The sequence below is a fragment of the Leguminivora glycinivorella genome, chromosome 23 (assembly GCF_023078275.1).
Source record: "Leguminivora glycinivorella isolate SPB_JAAS2020 chromosome 23, LegGlyc_1.1, whole genome shotgun sequence".
NCBI lineage: Eukaryota > Metazoa > Arthropoda > Insecta > Lepidoptera > Tortricidae > Leguminivora > Leguminivora glycinivorella.
In genome coordinates, this window is record NC_062993.1 from 5,081,294 (window position 1) to 5,094,446 (window position 13,153).

Sequence of the window (13,153 nt, forward strand, 5' to 3'; positions counted from 1 at the left end):
GTGACAATGTATTTCAAAACTAAATGCATTTTGCATCTTAATGCATATTTATAGTGCATAATATTATAATAGTGCAGTCTAGACCGATTCTGATAGCACATCTTGATTTTATTTAGATAAGATAAAAAAAATAAGAAACAGATATGGGAGCGTGTGAGGTGCTCATAAGTATCTGAACATTCTGAACACGTTTTCTATTGCCATGGTGATAGAGGCCTGTTTAAATATTTTTGAGTACTTTGGGCGCTCGGATTCTTATACCTACATGTATTTGATGTATCTTACGGTGGCCGAACTTTACGATACGGTGCGGAGTGTTAACGAAAGTTATCTTGGCTACAGGGCACTTAACCAACATCACAATCGCCTCGTAAGCGGTATCGTAGAGCGTAGTGCTAGCTTTCTATCGCTCTTCTGGGTAAGTAGCCGAACGGCACAAACGCCAACGAAACGATACGCTTGCAGATATCTATCTCTATCGCTCGCTCTTGCGTATTGGCGCGACAAAGCCAGACTACCTTTCGTGGCGTTTTTTTAGGGTTCCGTAGTCAACTAGGAACCCTTATTAGTTTCGCCATGTCTGTCTGTCCGTCCGTCCGTCCGTCCGTCCGTCCGTCCGTCCGCGGATAATCTCAGTAACCGTTAGCACTAGAAAGCTGAAACTTGGTACCAATATGTATATCAATCACGCCAACAAAGTGGAAAAATAAAAAAGGGAAAAAAATTGTTTTATTAGGGTACCCCCCTACATGTAAAGTGGGGGCTAATCTTTTTTTTCATTCCAACCCCAACGTGTGATATATTGTTGGATAGGTATCTAAAAATTAATAAGGATTTACTAAGATCGTTATTTGATAATATTCATATTTTCGGAAATAATCGCTCCTAAAGGAAAAAAAATGCGTCCCCCCCTCTAAGTTTTGAACCATATGTTTAAAAAATATGAAAAAAATCACAAAAGTAGAACTTTATAAAGACTTTCTAGGAAAATTGTTTTGAACTTGATAGGTTCAGTAGTTTTTGAGAAAAATACGGAAAACCACGGAACCCTACACTGAGCGTGGTCCGACACGCTCTTGGCCGATTTTTTTTTCGTTTCGCGTTGCAGAAATAGTACATTTAGCTAAGCAAGAGCGATAGAGATGATTGCTACGAAAGAGATATTATCGTGAGCGTTTCGTGAGCGTTTGTTCATTTAGACACGCAGTAGTCGTGCGACAGAGCCAGACTCCGTTTCGATCGACAGCGTTTATAGCGTCAACGATGCCAATTATGCTAGGGTTGCTGATAAGAATGAAAATGTTATAAAAAAAACCCACTTTTGAAAATTAGAATCATTTTCTCGATCGTAGTTACACAGCTGTTTCTTAGAACGTATATACAGTGTGTTGAACGTATATACGGCCGATATATGTATTAAACCGGGCATATAATTTATTTGTGTAATAATTAAATTCAGAGGTGTTTCAAGTTACTCTTAATTTAAAAATTTTGACCTTATTATTATTATTTTTTTCTCAGCAGGGTTAGCACATGATTGCCGCAAGATAGACTACCCGTCCTTATGTCATTAATACAGAGCAATCAATGGTCAATGGTTGTGGTGAGTACCTAATGAGATTATTGAAAATTAAATTTAAATAAAAAAAACCCCGACCACGACATAGTGGACCGATTTTCATGAAACATGGCTAAGAACACTCCCGACTAACTCAGCTTTCAAACAAAAAAAACTAAATCTAAATCGATTCATCAGTTCGGGAGCTACGATGCCATAAACAGACACACACACAGACAGACAGACAAAAACAGACAGACAGACAGACACGTCAAACTTATAACATCCCGGCGTTTTTGTGTCGGTGGTTAAAAACGACGTTTACGCGAATACGATTATGTAAACTTTAAATTGCGCAACTATTAATTACATTTCTAATATCCTAAATTACAATCACCGTTAAGAGGTTAATAGATTCGTCCGTATTACATTTACACACTGTATAAATAATGTAACCCTATACCATACCTCGGACACTGGCGATTAAATATATGAAAGAGGCGCGTACCTAGCGCACAGTGTAAGCTCGTGTAGGTGAACGCGTAATATGCTTGTATGAGTGACATATGACAGGTCGACTGTTCGCGTTTTTGACAGACGGTAACTGTGAGGTAACCGAGAGGGGGTGGACGGTACTTTCAGCAGTGAGCGGGAGTGGCCATACTGTATGATAATACTCTTTATTATACTGTGCCTATACACATTATTTTAACCGTGTAAAATAGTTTGTTAACCTTTTAGAGTGGATATTATGTTCATCACCTCTACTACAGTAGAACACGTACCTACTATCTATTTATTTACTCGTGTTCATTCATATCGTAAACAATAAGAGATATATTACTGATTATTTATTAACTGTGTCTGAATCTTAATCCAATATTTCTTTGCAATCAATTCAAAGAAAATAATGTATAGTTTTATAATATCGTAATTGGGTATTTTCGCGAGAACGATTACCAAAAATATACTTTTTAAGGTAGGTTTATATAATTCCTACTGAGAGTCACGAGCCCTTTCGATCTAGGACAAAAAACAAGAGACAAAAAATGGTCCCAAAATTTTCTATTATGTATTTTGCATATGTACTCTTTCCACTTTGTAACCGTGATATGGTAACAAAGTGGAAAAAATAATTTTGGGACGCTTTTTATTACTTACTAGGATCGAAAGGGCTCATGATTTTGAGTAGGAAGAACATTAAATATACCTATTTTAGAAAAAAAAAGTTTTTGAACCTTTTTTCGCGAAAATGCCCAGTTACGGGGGAGATGTTCAGAATGTGTACATCACCAGACAATGAAAAACTGATAAGTGATAAATAATAAAAGTAGTTCATTGAGTTATTTTATTAGGTATCCTTCATATCACATTTGATCTATGGATCTGTTGGAGCTTATGCCGATTATCGTACTTTGATCGATCGATAAAAACAATCTGTTTAATCAAAGAATCTGATCACAAAATATGACTTTGACTTGGGCTTAATGACCCCTTTTCAAAAAATACCCATTAAATTGGACCTCTTTGTGTGAACGATTTGGACTCCCATTTTATTATTTTACTAGCTTTTTCCCGCGGCTTCGCTCGCGTTAGAATCAGACACAAAGTAGCCTATGTCACTCTCCATCCCTTCAACGATCTCCACTTAAAAGATCACGTCAATTTGACTCTCCGTTTTGCCGTGAAAGACGGACAAACAAACAGACAGACACACTTTCCTATTTATAATATTAATATGGATTCTTATCTTTTCTACCCTCACCATAGAACAAGGCAGCATAAATATTAGATACATATACTCTTATGGCTCTACAAATAAGTTGATGTCAGATATTTTTGCGGTCTTCTTTTTAAGCGATGTTATTGCCAGTGTATTTACCTTTATAGTATGAAACCCTAAAAAAGTGTCTGGGCTATTTTTTTCAAAGTTGTTCACCTCACTTTTTTTGGATTTGAATTTTTTTATGTGGTTTCCATTCAGAATAGCGAGCTCTTTCAATCCTAATAGGAGTAAAAAAAGTGTCCCAAAGTTTTTCCCATTCGTTACCATTTTTTCATACATTTTGTTTGAAGGTAACGGAATGGAAGGTTTGAAAAATGTATACCTAGTATGGCAATCTTGGGACATTTTTTTAATTCTAAGATCAGGATCGGAAGACCCTGCGATTCTGAGTATGAATCGCGTAAAAACTACCCATGTTTGAAAAAAATGGTCCGTCTAATTCTACTTAGTCCAAGTTTACACTTTGTACCTTTGACGTATTTTCATACGGAAACCCTGTGAAACCGGTCTTTTGGTAACCGACAACATTTCCTGGGAAATTGCATGTTTATGGTGTAAACCCCTTCAAAATTTCTTTTGTACAAAACTAGGAAAGGCAAGGTGGGGGAAAACTCTTGAGGGATAAGCGCATTGTCACATTATGCGATCCGATATCGGATGTCGGACCAATATCCCATACATTACAGGCGCCATCTTGGATTTTTTCCATTGAAATCCTTCCGACATCAGATATCGGAACGGATAATGTGAAAACGGACTAAGATAAAATATTTTCCGTATAACGGGCCGCTTTCTATCTTACCCCGCAAGTCAAATCCTCCAATCTTTCCCCACCTTACCTTACATAATATGTATAATAGTAATATAATAATAATTTAATTTATTGAGGACCATTGGATCACTTTTGTTAGTAACGTATGTAACAGATTAAGACATACCTATACTAGATTTTGCCCGCGGCTTCGCTCGCGTTAGAAAGAGACAAAGAGTAGCCTGTGTCACTTTCCATCCCTTCAACTATATCCACTTAAAAAATCACGTCAATTCGTCGCTCCGTTTTGCCGTGAAAGACGGACAAACAAACAGACACACTTTCGCATTTATAATATTAGTATGGATTATTTACCTGCGGCTTTATTTTTTTTTAACTCTTTCCTGGACAGAATTTAATAATAAGTAGGTATTATGATTTATTAACATTATATTTAATGGTAGCAATAAAATAACATAAGTATATTTCACCTATTATTTAACCTCATAGTTATCAAACAATGGCTGACCATCAGTTCAAGGCTACATCGCTAGAGTAACATAATAGTAGCAACAGCAATACTATACTAATATATTACTATACAAACTAATGTTTAGTCTCGGCTTATAAAATATATACTTAACACTGATGCACATTGGATTGGCTATCCGCAGACTTTCACTGTATTATATGTATATAGGTAAATTAAGTCACTATTAAGTTATTATTTTAATTATAGTTAAATTTAGTATAATACATTACTAAAATCCCTACTCTAAATACATTTGCATGCTGTATGAAGACAGCTGGAAAAGGTGGAACTTTATCTAACATAATATTAAGACATGTAACTAACCCTTTTTCTGCAAATAAATATTATCTTATCTTATCTTATCTTATACTAGCTTTAGCCCGCGACTTTGCTCGCGTTAGAAAGAGACAAAAAGTAGCCTATGCCACTCTCCATCCCTTCAACTATCTCCACTTAAAAAATCACGTCAATTCGTCGCTCCGTTTTGACGTGAAAGACGGACAAACAAACAGGCACACACACTTTCCCATTTATAATATTAGTATGGATTACAATATGTCAGTCACAAAGGGATAAAGGTTGTGCATTATACCTTGAACGAAGCGGATGACTTCTGAATGAATGACGGATGAATTGAGTTCTGAGCGTAGCGAGGTGTTCTAAAAGAATCCTGAGAGAGATCACCCAAGGTGGAAATTATTATACTACCATGTTACACATACTGCTTAATTTTATGTTCCAAAATGTTATTTAATCCAAGAAAATGTATGCAAAATGTATGCAAAATTTACAAAAACCCATGTAATCGGCTACGCAAAAGCGTGTTCTTGGTCGAAAGGTTAAAAACGCTCAAAAGCGTGTCGGGTTCCGTAGTTTTCCGTATTTTTCTCAAAAACTACGGAACCTATCAAGTTCAAAACAATTTTCCTAGAAAGTCTTTATAAAGTTCTACTTTTGTGATCTTTTCCATATTTTTTAAACATATGGTTCAAAAGTTAGAGGGGGGGGGGACGCACTTTTTTTTCATTTAGGAGCGATTATTTCCGAAAATATTAATATTATCAAAAAACGATAGTAGTAAACCTTTATTAATTTTAAAATACCTTTCCAACAATATATCACATGTTGGGGTTGGAATGAAAAAAATATCAGCCCGCACTTTACATGTAGTGGGGTACCCTAACAAAACATTTTTTCCATTTTTTATTTTTGCACTTTGTTGGCGTGAGTGACACACATATTGGTACCCAATTTCAACTTTCTAGTGCTAACGGTTACTGAGGTTATCCACGGACGGACGGACGGACAGACAGACATGGCGAAACTATAAGGGTTCCTAGTTGACTACGGAACCCTAAAAAGGCTGTGTTCTGGACGAAAAGCTCACTTTCCTTTTTTGCTTCTAATTTATTTATACTATTCTATACAGTCTTTTCGTATTGCACATACTGGTTAAATAATAAATGTATAGTTTAAAAAACACTAGAAAAACACGCTTTAGTTTTATAAAAGCACGTAAAAGCCAAAAATAATCGATCGATCGTTCAAGTTGTCAGCTATGATACGATGTTCCATCAGGTAGTTCCAGTTCATATCTTCCGGCTCCATCATCAGATGAGTTCAACAGTACCATATTATTGTATTGTCATCAGAACTACATACAGCTGCCAATTTTCATTACGCTATGACTATGTTTAATAACGATAGAGTGGACTGTAGGAAAATTCGAGAAAATTGGGGGGCGACAGGGAGTCAAGATTTAGGGAGTCAGTTGGGCAAGAAAGTTGCGGTATATTATGAAAATGGTGTTACTAAATGGATGAACTAAGTGTGAAATAGTGTAACACGAAGATTACCTTTCGACGCGCCGATGATGGGACTGAATCGCTGGTCACCGTTGAAGACCTCGGGCTGGATTCTGGCTGTCCTTTGTCGCTCGCTCGAAAGTAGGCTAAGAACCGTTACCTCTAGTCGTTCAACTTAGCCCTCGATTCTGCCGCTCGACGGTCTCCTGGCCTCTCCTGATACACTACACTGATTCTAGCTAGTTTAAATGTTTGGCAGTAGCACTTTTACTGAACGGCGCGAAAGTTAGTAACGAAAGCGATAGCGAGAGATGTGCACTGGTAGTCGTTCGGTGACAGACTGACTGTCAGTTTTCAACTGACAGCGATTCAAAAAATGTTAGTGTTGCCACGATAAATGCAAAATAATCCTATAAAATGAAAATGCAAGGTCAAAGCTGAACATTCCGCCCACCAAAATGCATTGTATTTTTACCAAGCCGAAATAAACGACAAAAAACTTAAAACTAAACGAAAATGGACGACACAAGTTTAGTGACTTATAAAGGTCACAGCGGTATTGGGCACAACTTGACCACAGGCCGCTTGTACAGTCCTGTGGCAGTGCGCACAGTGACCACACGACAGATCCCGTCAGATCCGGGGTGTGTGTCAATGATGCGGCCCAAGGGCCACTTCATTGGACTCGTTTGCTCGTTTACAACGAGCACGAGCGTGCCGACTTGGACGTTAGGATGTTTGTCGTGCCACTTCATCCTCTGCTGGAGAGTATGCATATACTCCTTCGACCACTTGCTCCAGAAGTCCTGGTGCATCTTCTGTAGCAACTTCCAGCGTTGGAGAGGGCCGACACGAACGTCTGACAGGTCTTTTGGATCAGAGCTGAGAGGAGTGAGTGGCCTTGAGTTGAGCAGAGCTTCAACTTGGCTCAAGACCGTCGAGAATTCCTCATAGGTCAGCCGCTGATTGCCGATGACACGCGACAAGTGTGTTTTCACCGCCTTGATCCCAGCTTCAGCAAGGCCTGAGAAGTGTGGGCTACCCGGCGGGTTGAATTCAAACCTGATGCCATCGTGTGTAGCAGCGTCCTTCACTAGCCGTTGGAGGATGTTGCTTGCACCGACGAAGTTTTTCCCTTGGTCGGACACTAGACGACAGCATCGACCACGACGCGACACAAACCGCCGAAGTGCGGCCAAGAATGCGTCTGATGACAATTCCGTGGCGAGCTCGATGTGGACCGCCTTTGTCGCAGTGCAGACAAAGACGCAGACGTAGCCCTTATAAGTCTTATTATTGCGACCGCGTCCACGGCCGAGGGCGATGTCAAAAGGCCCTCCAAAGTCGACTGCTGCGCTAGAGAAAGCCTTAAGCTGGTTTATTCGATAGGAAGGCAGATCCCCCATGAACGGCGCTGGGGCACCCAGTGGGCGCACCCGAAAGCACCTCAAACACTTCGATACGACCGCATAAATAGCTCGTTTTGGACTCATAATCCAAAAGTGTTGCGCTAGCAGATTGTGGAGGGTTTGAACCCCTGGGTGCATGAACCGCTTGTGATATTCGTCTATAAGAAGAAAGGTCAAACGATGGTCGCGAGGTAGAAGCAATGGATGCTTCACGTCGAAATCGAGAGAAGCTCGGGACAAGCGGCCGCCCACCCTAAGGAGACCCGCGTCATCCATGAATGGGGCCAATTTTCTAAAAGCTTTAGGAAGAGAGTTCGATAGGTTATTCGAAATTTTCTCCGCTTCCTCCGCGAAGCTATGCTGTTGCACGCAACGCACGAGAACCAAGAGTCCTTGCTGGATCTCGGGAGGTGTTAGAGGCCCGCTCAACAATTTGCTGGGCACCTTTTGGTTCTTCGCATTATTTGCGAAGCGGCGACAATACGCTATGATACGTTGAAGCGTCCGTAGCGACGAGAACCGCTCCATCAAGGACTCAAGTAGTGAGCTGTCGTTAGACACTACAAGAACCGTAATCCTCTCCTCGTCATGGAGAATATCCCTCTCTGGCTCTAGCGCCGACTTAGGCCAGCTTTCAGCAGGACGGCTGAGCCAAACTGGCCCGTTCCACCAACAGGTTTGGTTGACCAAATCGTGGGGAAGTAAACCCCGCGATCCGCAGTCCGCTGGGTTGTCGGTAGTTCTGACGTGATGCCATGATTCGGGAGGGATGATGTCCTGTATATGACTGACCCGGTTGGCCACAAACGTCTTCCATCTGGATGGACAAGACTTGATCCATGTCAACGTCACGCTTGAATCCGACCAAGCGAACACCTGGCCGACTGAGTGAAAAGGCTTCAAAGCTTCCACGACCGAAGCCATCAAGTCTGACAGTAGTACCGCTGCAAGCAATTCAAGTCGCGGCACTGTTAACTTACGCAGGGGCGCAACCTTAGATTTTGCGCAAACCAGCTGGACGTTGACCTTACCGGTCGCATCCACTGTGCGACAGTAGACGACGGCACAGAAGCCACGTTCTGAGGCGTCACAAAATCCATGGAGGTGTAGTATGTCGAATTCTCCAATTAAACGGCGAGGCACAGATACAGCGCTTAATGACGATAGCTGTGTCTTGAACTCGTGCCATTCTACCCTGATGCTTTCCGGGACATCTCCGTCCCAAGACACGCCAGAAACCCAAAGTAGCTGCATCAGATACTTGGCTAGGAACGTTACGGGCGAAAGAAAACCCAGTGGATCGAAGATCCTAGCTATCTCCGACAGAATGGTGCGCTTGGTACATCGGCCGTCCGGAGTTGATGCAACACGGAAGCGAAAAGAATCCGATTGAGGTTGCCAAAGCAAGCCCAATATTTTGAGAGAAATGTCACTAATTTCTTCGAAGTTTTTGAAGTCCTCCGAGTACAAGTCGGTAGACGGGAGATTCTCCAGGAACTCACTACTATTGGAGGTCCACTTCCTCAGGTGGAAACCTCCCGACGACAAGATGTTCGTAAGTTCAGTCTGGAGTGAACGCGCCCGTTCGACAGAGTCCGCGCCAGTGACGACGTCGTCGACGTAGATGTCACGAGCGAGAACGGCTGAGCCTCCTGGGTGTTCGGATGCAGCATCACTGGCAAGCTGAGCCATTGTGCGGAGAGCTTGGAATGGTGCGGCAGAGACCCCGTAGGTTACCGTTTTGAGGCGGTAGTCGCGGACAGGACCGACAGCAGAGGGTCGCCATAAGATGCGCTGAAACTCAGCATCTTCTTCAGGAACCAGAATCTGTCTATACATCTGCTTCACGTCGCCTGTGAAGACCACGGCGTGCCAGCGAAAACGTATAAGCAGGTCGAAGATGTTGGTCTGAAGCTTGGGCCCAGCGAGGAGACTATTATTTAAGGACAACCCGTTGGCGTCCTTGGCACTTGCGTCAAAAAACCACGCGAAGAGGCGTTGTGACAGAATCGCGCAGAATTCCATGGTGAGGAATGTAGTAGAAATGGCCTTCACTGGTAGAAGGAGGTTCCACTGACTCCAGATGGCCGCGAGACTCATAGTCATCCATGAATTCCACATAAGCCCTTCTGAATTCGGGGTTAGAGCTCAATTTGCGTTCTAGCGACACGAAGCGTTTAAGAGCTATTTCGCGAGAGTTGAGGAAGGTAGGTTTGTTCGCAGGGTCGACAAACGGTAAAGGGACTACATACCTACCTTCTTCGTTCCGATAATATTTTGTACGAAAGTAGTCTTCGCAGCGTTGGTCCTCCTCAGAGACGAAAGGTTTAGATGGAGGACTGACGCTTTCCAACTCCCAGAATTTCTTAATAGAGTCATCAAGCGACAGAATCTGCGAAGGACTCGACACGAAAAAACAATGTTTATTATTGTTACGATAGGATACCAGAGCACTGGTGGTGAGTTGAGTCCCATCACACTCACCCATAACGACCCATCCGTAGATAGTTTTCAACAAGGTAGGCTGTCCAGGCCCCCCATGCCGTATACCAGGTAACAACGATGATACAAAGACCTGGGCGTTAAGCAACAGGTCCACCGGGGCGGGCTTGGCGAAGTCAGGATCAGCCAGCGACAAATTCCTGATGTGCAACCACCCCGACGAATCGACAGGCTGTGGAGGTTGATCAGCACATACAGGCGACAACACGAGAGAGTCGAGTTTAATACTCGAAGAAGAGGGATTGTTCCCTAGTGGTTTTATTTCACATGTTAGTGATCCGAAAGTTTGACAAGGCAGGTTGCCGATACCAAATACCGTATGTTGGCCAGTTGTTGCGAAGCCCAGCCTTTCTGCGCATGCTCTTGACATAAAATTGCATGCACTAGCCCCATCCAGCAGTACACGCACCGGTCGAAAGATACCAGAACTGTCCCGAATTAACACTTTGGCAGTTGCAAAGAAAATGGTATTGTCTCCTGCCGTTGCAGTTAAGACAGTATTATTACTGTTGCTATTACTGCTAGTACTAGGTGGAGCATCGACAGCCTTTGCTGGCGCTTCAATCTTTTTGTGAAGTGCAACAGTTCATGATGTGAACGGTTGCACACCCTACAGCGACTAGCCTGACACGTTTTCACCCTATGTGAATCGGAAAAGCATAAGATGCACAGGCCCTTCTCCTTTATGAAGCTAAACCGAGCCTCGTCACTCAAGTTAAGGAACCTGCCACATTTATCGAGGCTATGCTGCCCCGTACAACAAATGCATTTTAATGTTGATGGAGTAGCGACAACAAGCGCAACTTTCCCCTTAGCTTGCGGTTTTACATTCGGGACCTGAAGCCTACCACTAAGGTTCGAGTTCTCCAGAGCCCTACTCCGCTTTTCAATAAAACCCTTTAACTCTTCGAACTTCGGGATGTCATTGTTAGACGCAAGCTGCAACTCAAATGCCTCACGCGTGGCGACATCTAACTTTGACCACAGCAGGTAGTATAGCATAAAGTTTTTGTCTGGGAGGTTAAATTTCGATAGAATACTCAAGTTCTCATTAAAGTTTATGACGACTCTTTCCAAATCTGTTTTATTCCTAACCGGCTCGCAGTGCAGCAACTTTTCATAATACATGGCAGCTATTTGCCTCTTCCGGTCATAATAGTTGGACAGTGTCTCATAAGCGCACCCATAGTTATCCCCTGACAGAGGGAAACTCTTAATCAGATTATATGCAGAACCCTGGACACTTGATAATAAATAGTGTAACTTTTCCACACTGCTTATTGTGTTCCGAGTGTGGATAAGCGAGTCGAACAACTCTTTGAAAGAGATCCAATTTTCTAATTTCCCATCAAACGGTTTTATAGTTATCTTTGGAAGCTTGGCTAAATTTGTTTCAAGCGCCAATGGTTTCACTTCCGACGTGTTACCTACCCTAGCCAACTGCCTTAACCTACACTTAACTAATTTCAACTTACTTTCGAACTCTTTAGTGACCTCGTACTCTTCTTCCCGTTTGGCGGGTAACAACGCCCGCAAAATCCGTAACTGCGCGTTGTGGAAGTCTCTTTCCAGATCTTTAATGTCGGACTCGTCATAACCTTCCAAACCCGACGCCTCAATATTCTCAAGACGGAAAATTGCATATCCCCGCGCTACACGGAACATGTCCACTGTCGCGGGCTCGATATCAGTATCCTCGCGGTCACTCATATTAATTAAAAGTATTAAAACTGCAGTAAATAACACAAACACGGCAGAAATAAACCAGAGCAATTATAACCTTTCGACAAAACACCGCGAAGCAACTGACACTGACAGTTGATTGACGTTGACAACTGCGATAATGTTGCCAGTATTAATTATGGTGAACGAATGGTTCAGTAAAAGCGCTACTACACGACTTACAACTTTCTTGCTCACCCTCGACTTTTTTATGACTTTTATAAGTCTACCCTAAACAAAAATAACAAATGATATGACCAAGCTAATTTGAATAAGCAACAAACGAGAAACGACAAAACCAACGGTCACTATTCAAATTATCCGGCTCGAAGACCAAAATGTTTAATAACGATAGAGTGGACTGTAGGAAAACTCGAGAAAATTGGGGGGCGACAGGGAGTCAAGATTTAGGGAGTCAGTTGGGCAAGAAGACTACAACCTCTGAAAGATTGTTAAATTAGCTCCCTTAGATTCCATTACATAGTTAGTTAAGTTACATACACGATGACCTAATAAAAGCGTATGTTAAAAATTGTATGTAAACAGTAACAGGTTCTAATTGTATCTACCAAGAATTTCATCTCCCTAAAGTTTTCCTCGTAATACGAGTATGTTCTACGCCATAAGTACTAACAAAAAATACCTTAAGTAACCAAATATTTGAACTTATACCGTTGGAATAAGATTCACAAATGGTCAATGATGCTTCGGGGAAACCCGTACCAAAAGTACCAAAACTTGATTTTGCACACCGTAGCCACCATTAGCCATGAGTGAGCACGATCTTTCGCAACCAAACAGGTATTCTGACATTACTAGTGAAAGTATAATATCGCGTCATGACCTTCAATGTCGCATACATTACTGGTTATATAAGCAAAGTTGATATTGTCACGTAGCGTTAAGAGGCAATGGATGCCAAACACAGTTTTAAAGCAGTATTTTCTCGTGATGATTAAATTTCATGGTGGGAGTGAAATAGCAGGTGATTTTATCATTTATAAAGGACTTTATTCGCTTTTGATAGGGTTTATAACTGTGTACCTCTAATTATAGGTGTTGTTCAATCGTCGACCGTTTCTGCAGTA

General features: G+C 41.8%; 1 protein-coding gene across 1 annotated transcript; it reads right to left on the reverse strand.

The window, feature by feature from the left end:
• Window positions 1–6,980: 6,980 nt before the first annotated feature.
• On the reverse strand, window positions 6,981–12,053 carry LOC125238194. Its single transcript, XM_048145467.1, has 4 exons — window positions 11,819–12,053; window positions 11,192–11,356; window positions 10,326–10,592; window positions 6,981–9,970 (listed from the first exon to the last, which is right to left on the reverse strand). The coding sequence occupies exons 1-4, from the start codon at window positions 12,051–12,053 to the stop codon at window positions 6,981–6,983; spliced, it is 3,657 nt and encodes a 1,218-aa protein (XP_048001424.1).
• Window positions 12,054–13,153: the final 1,100 nt, after the last annotated feature.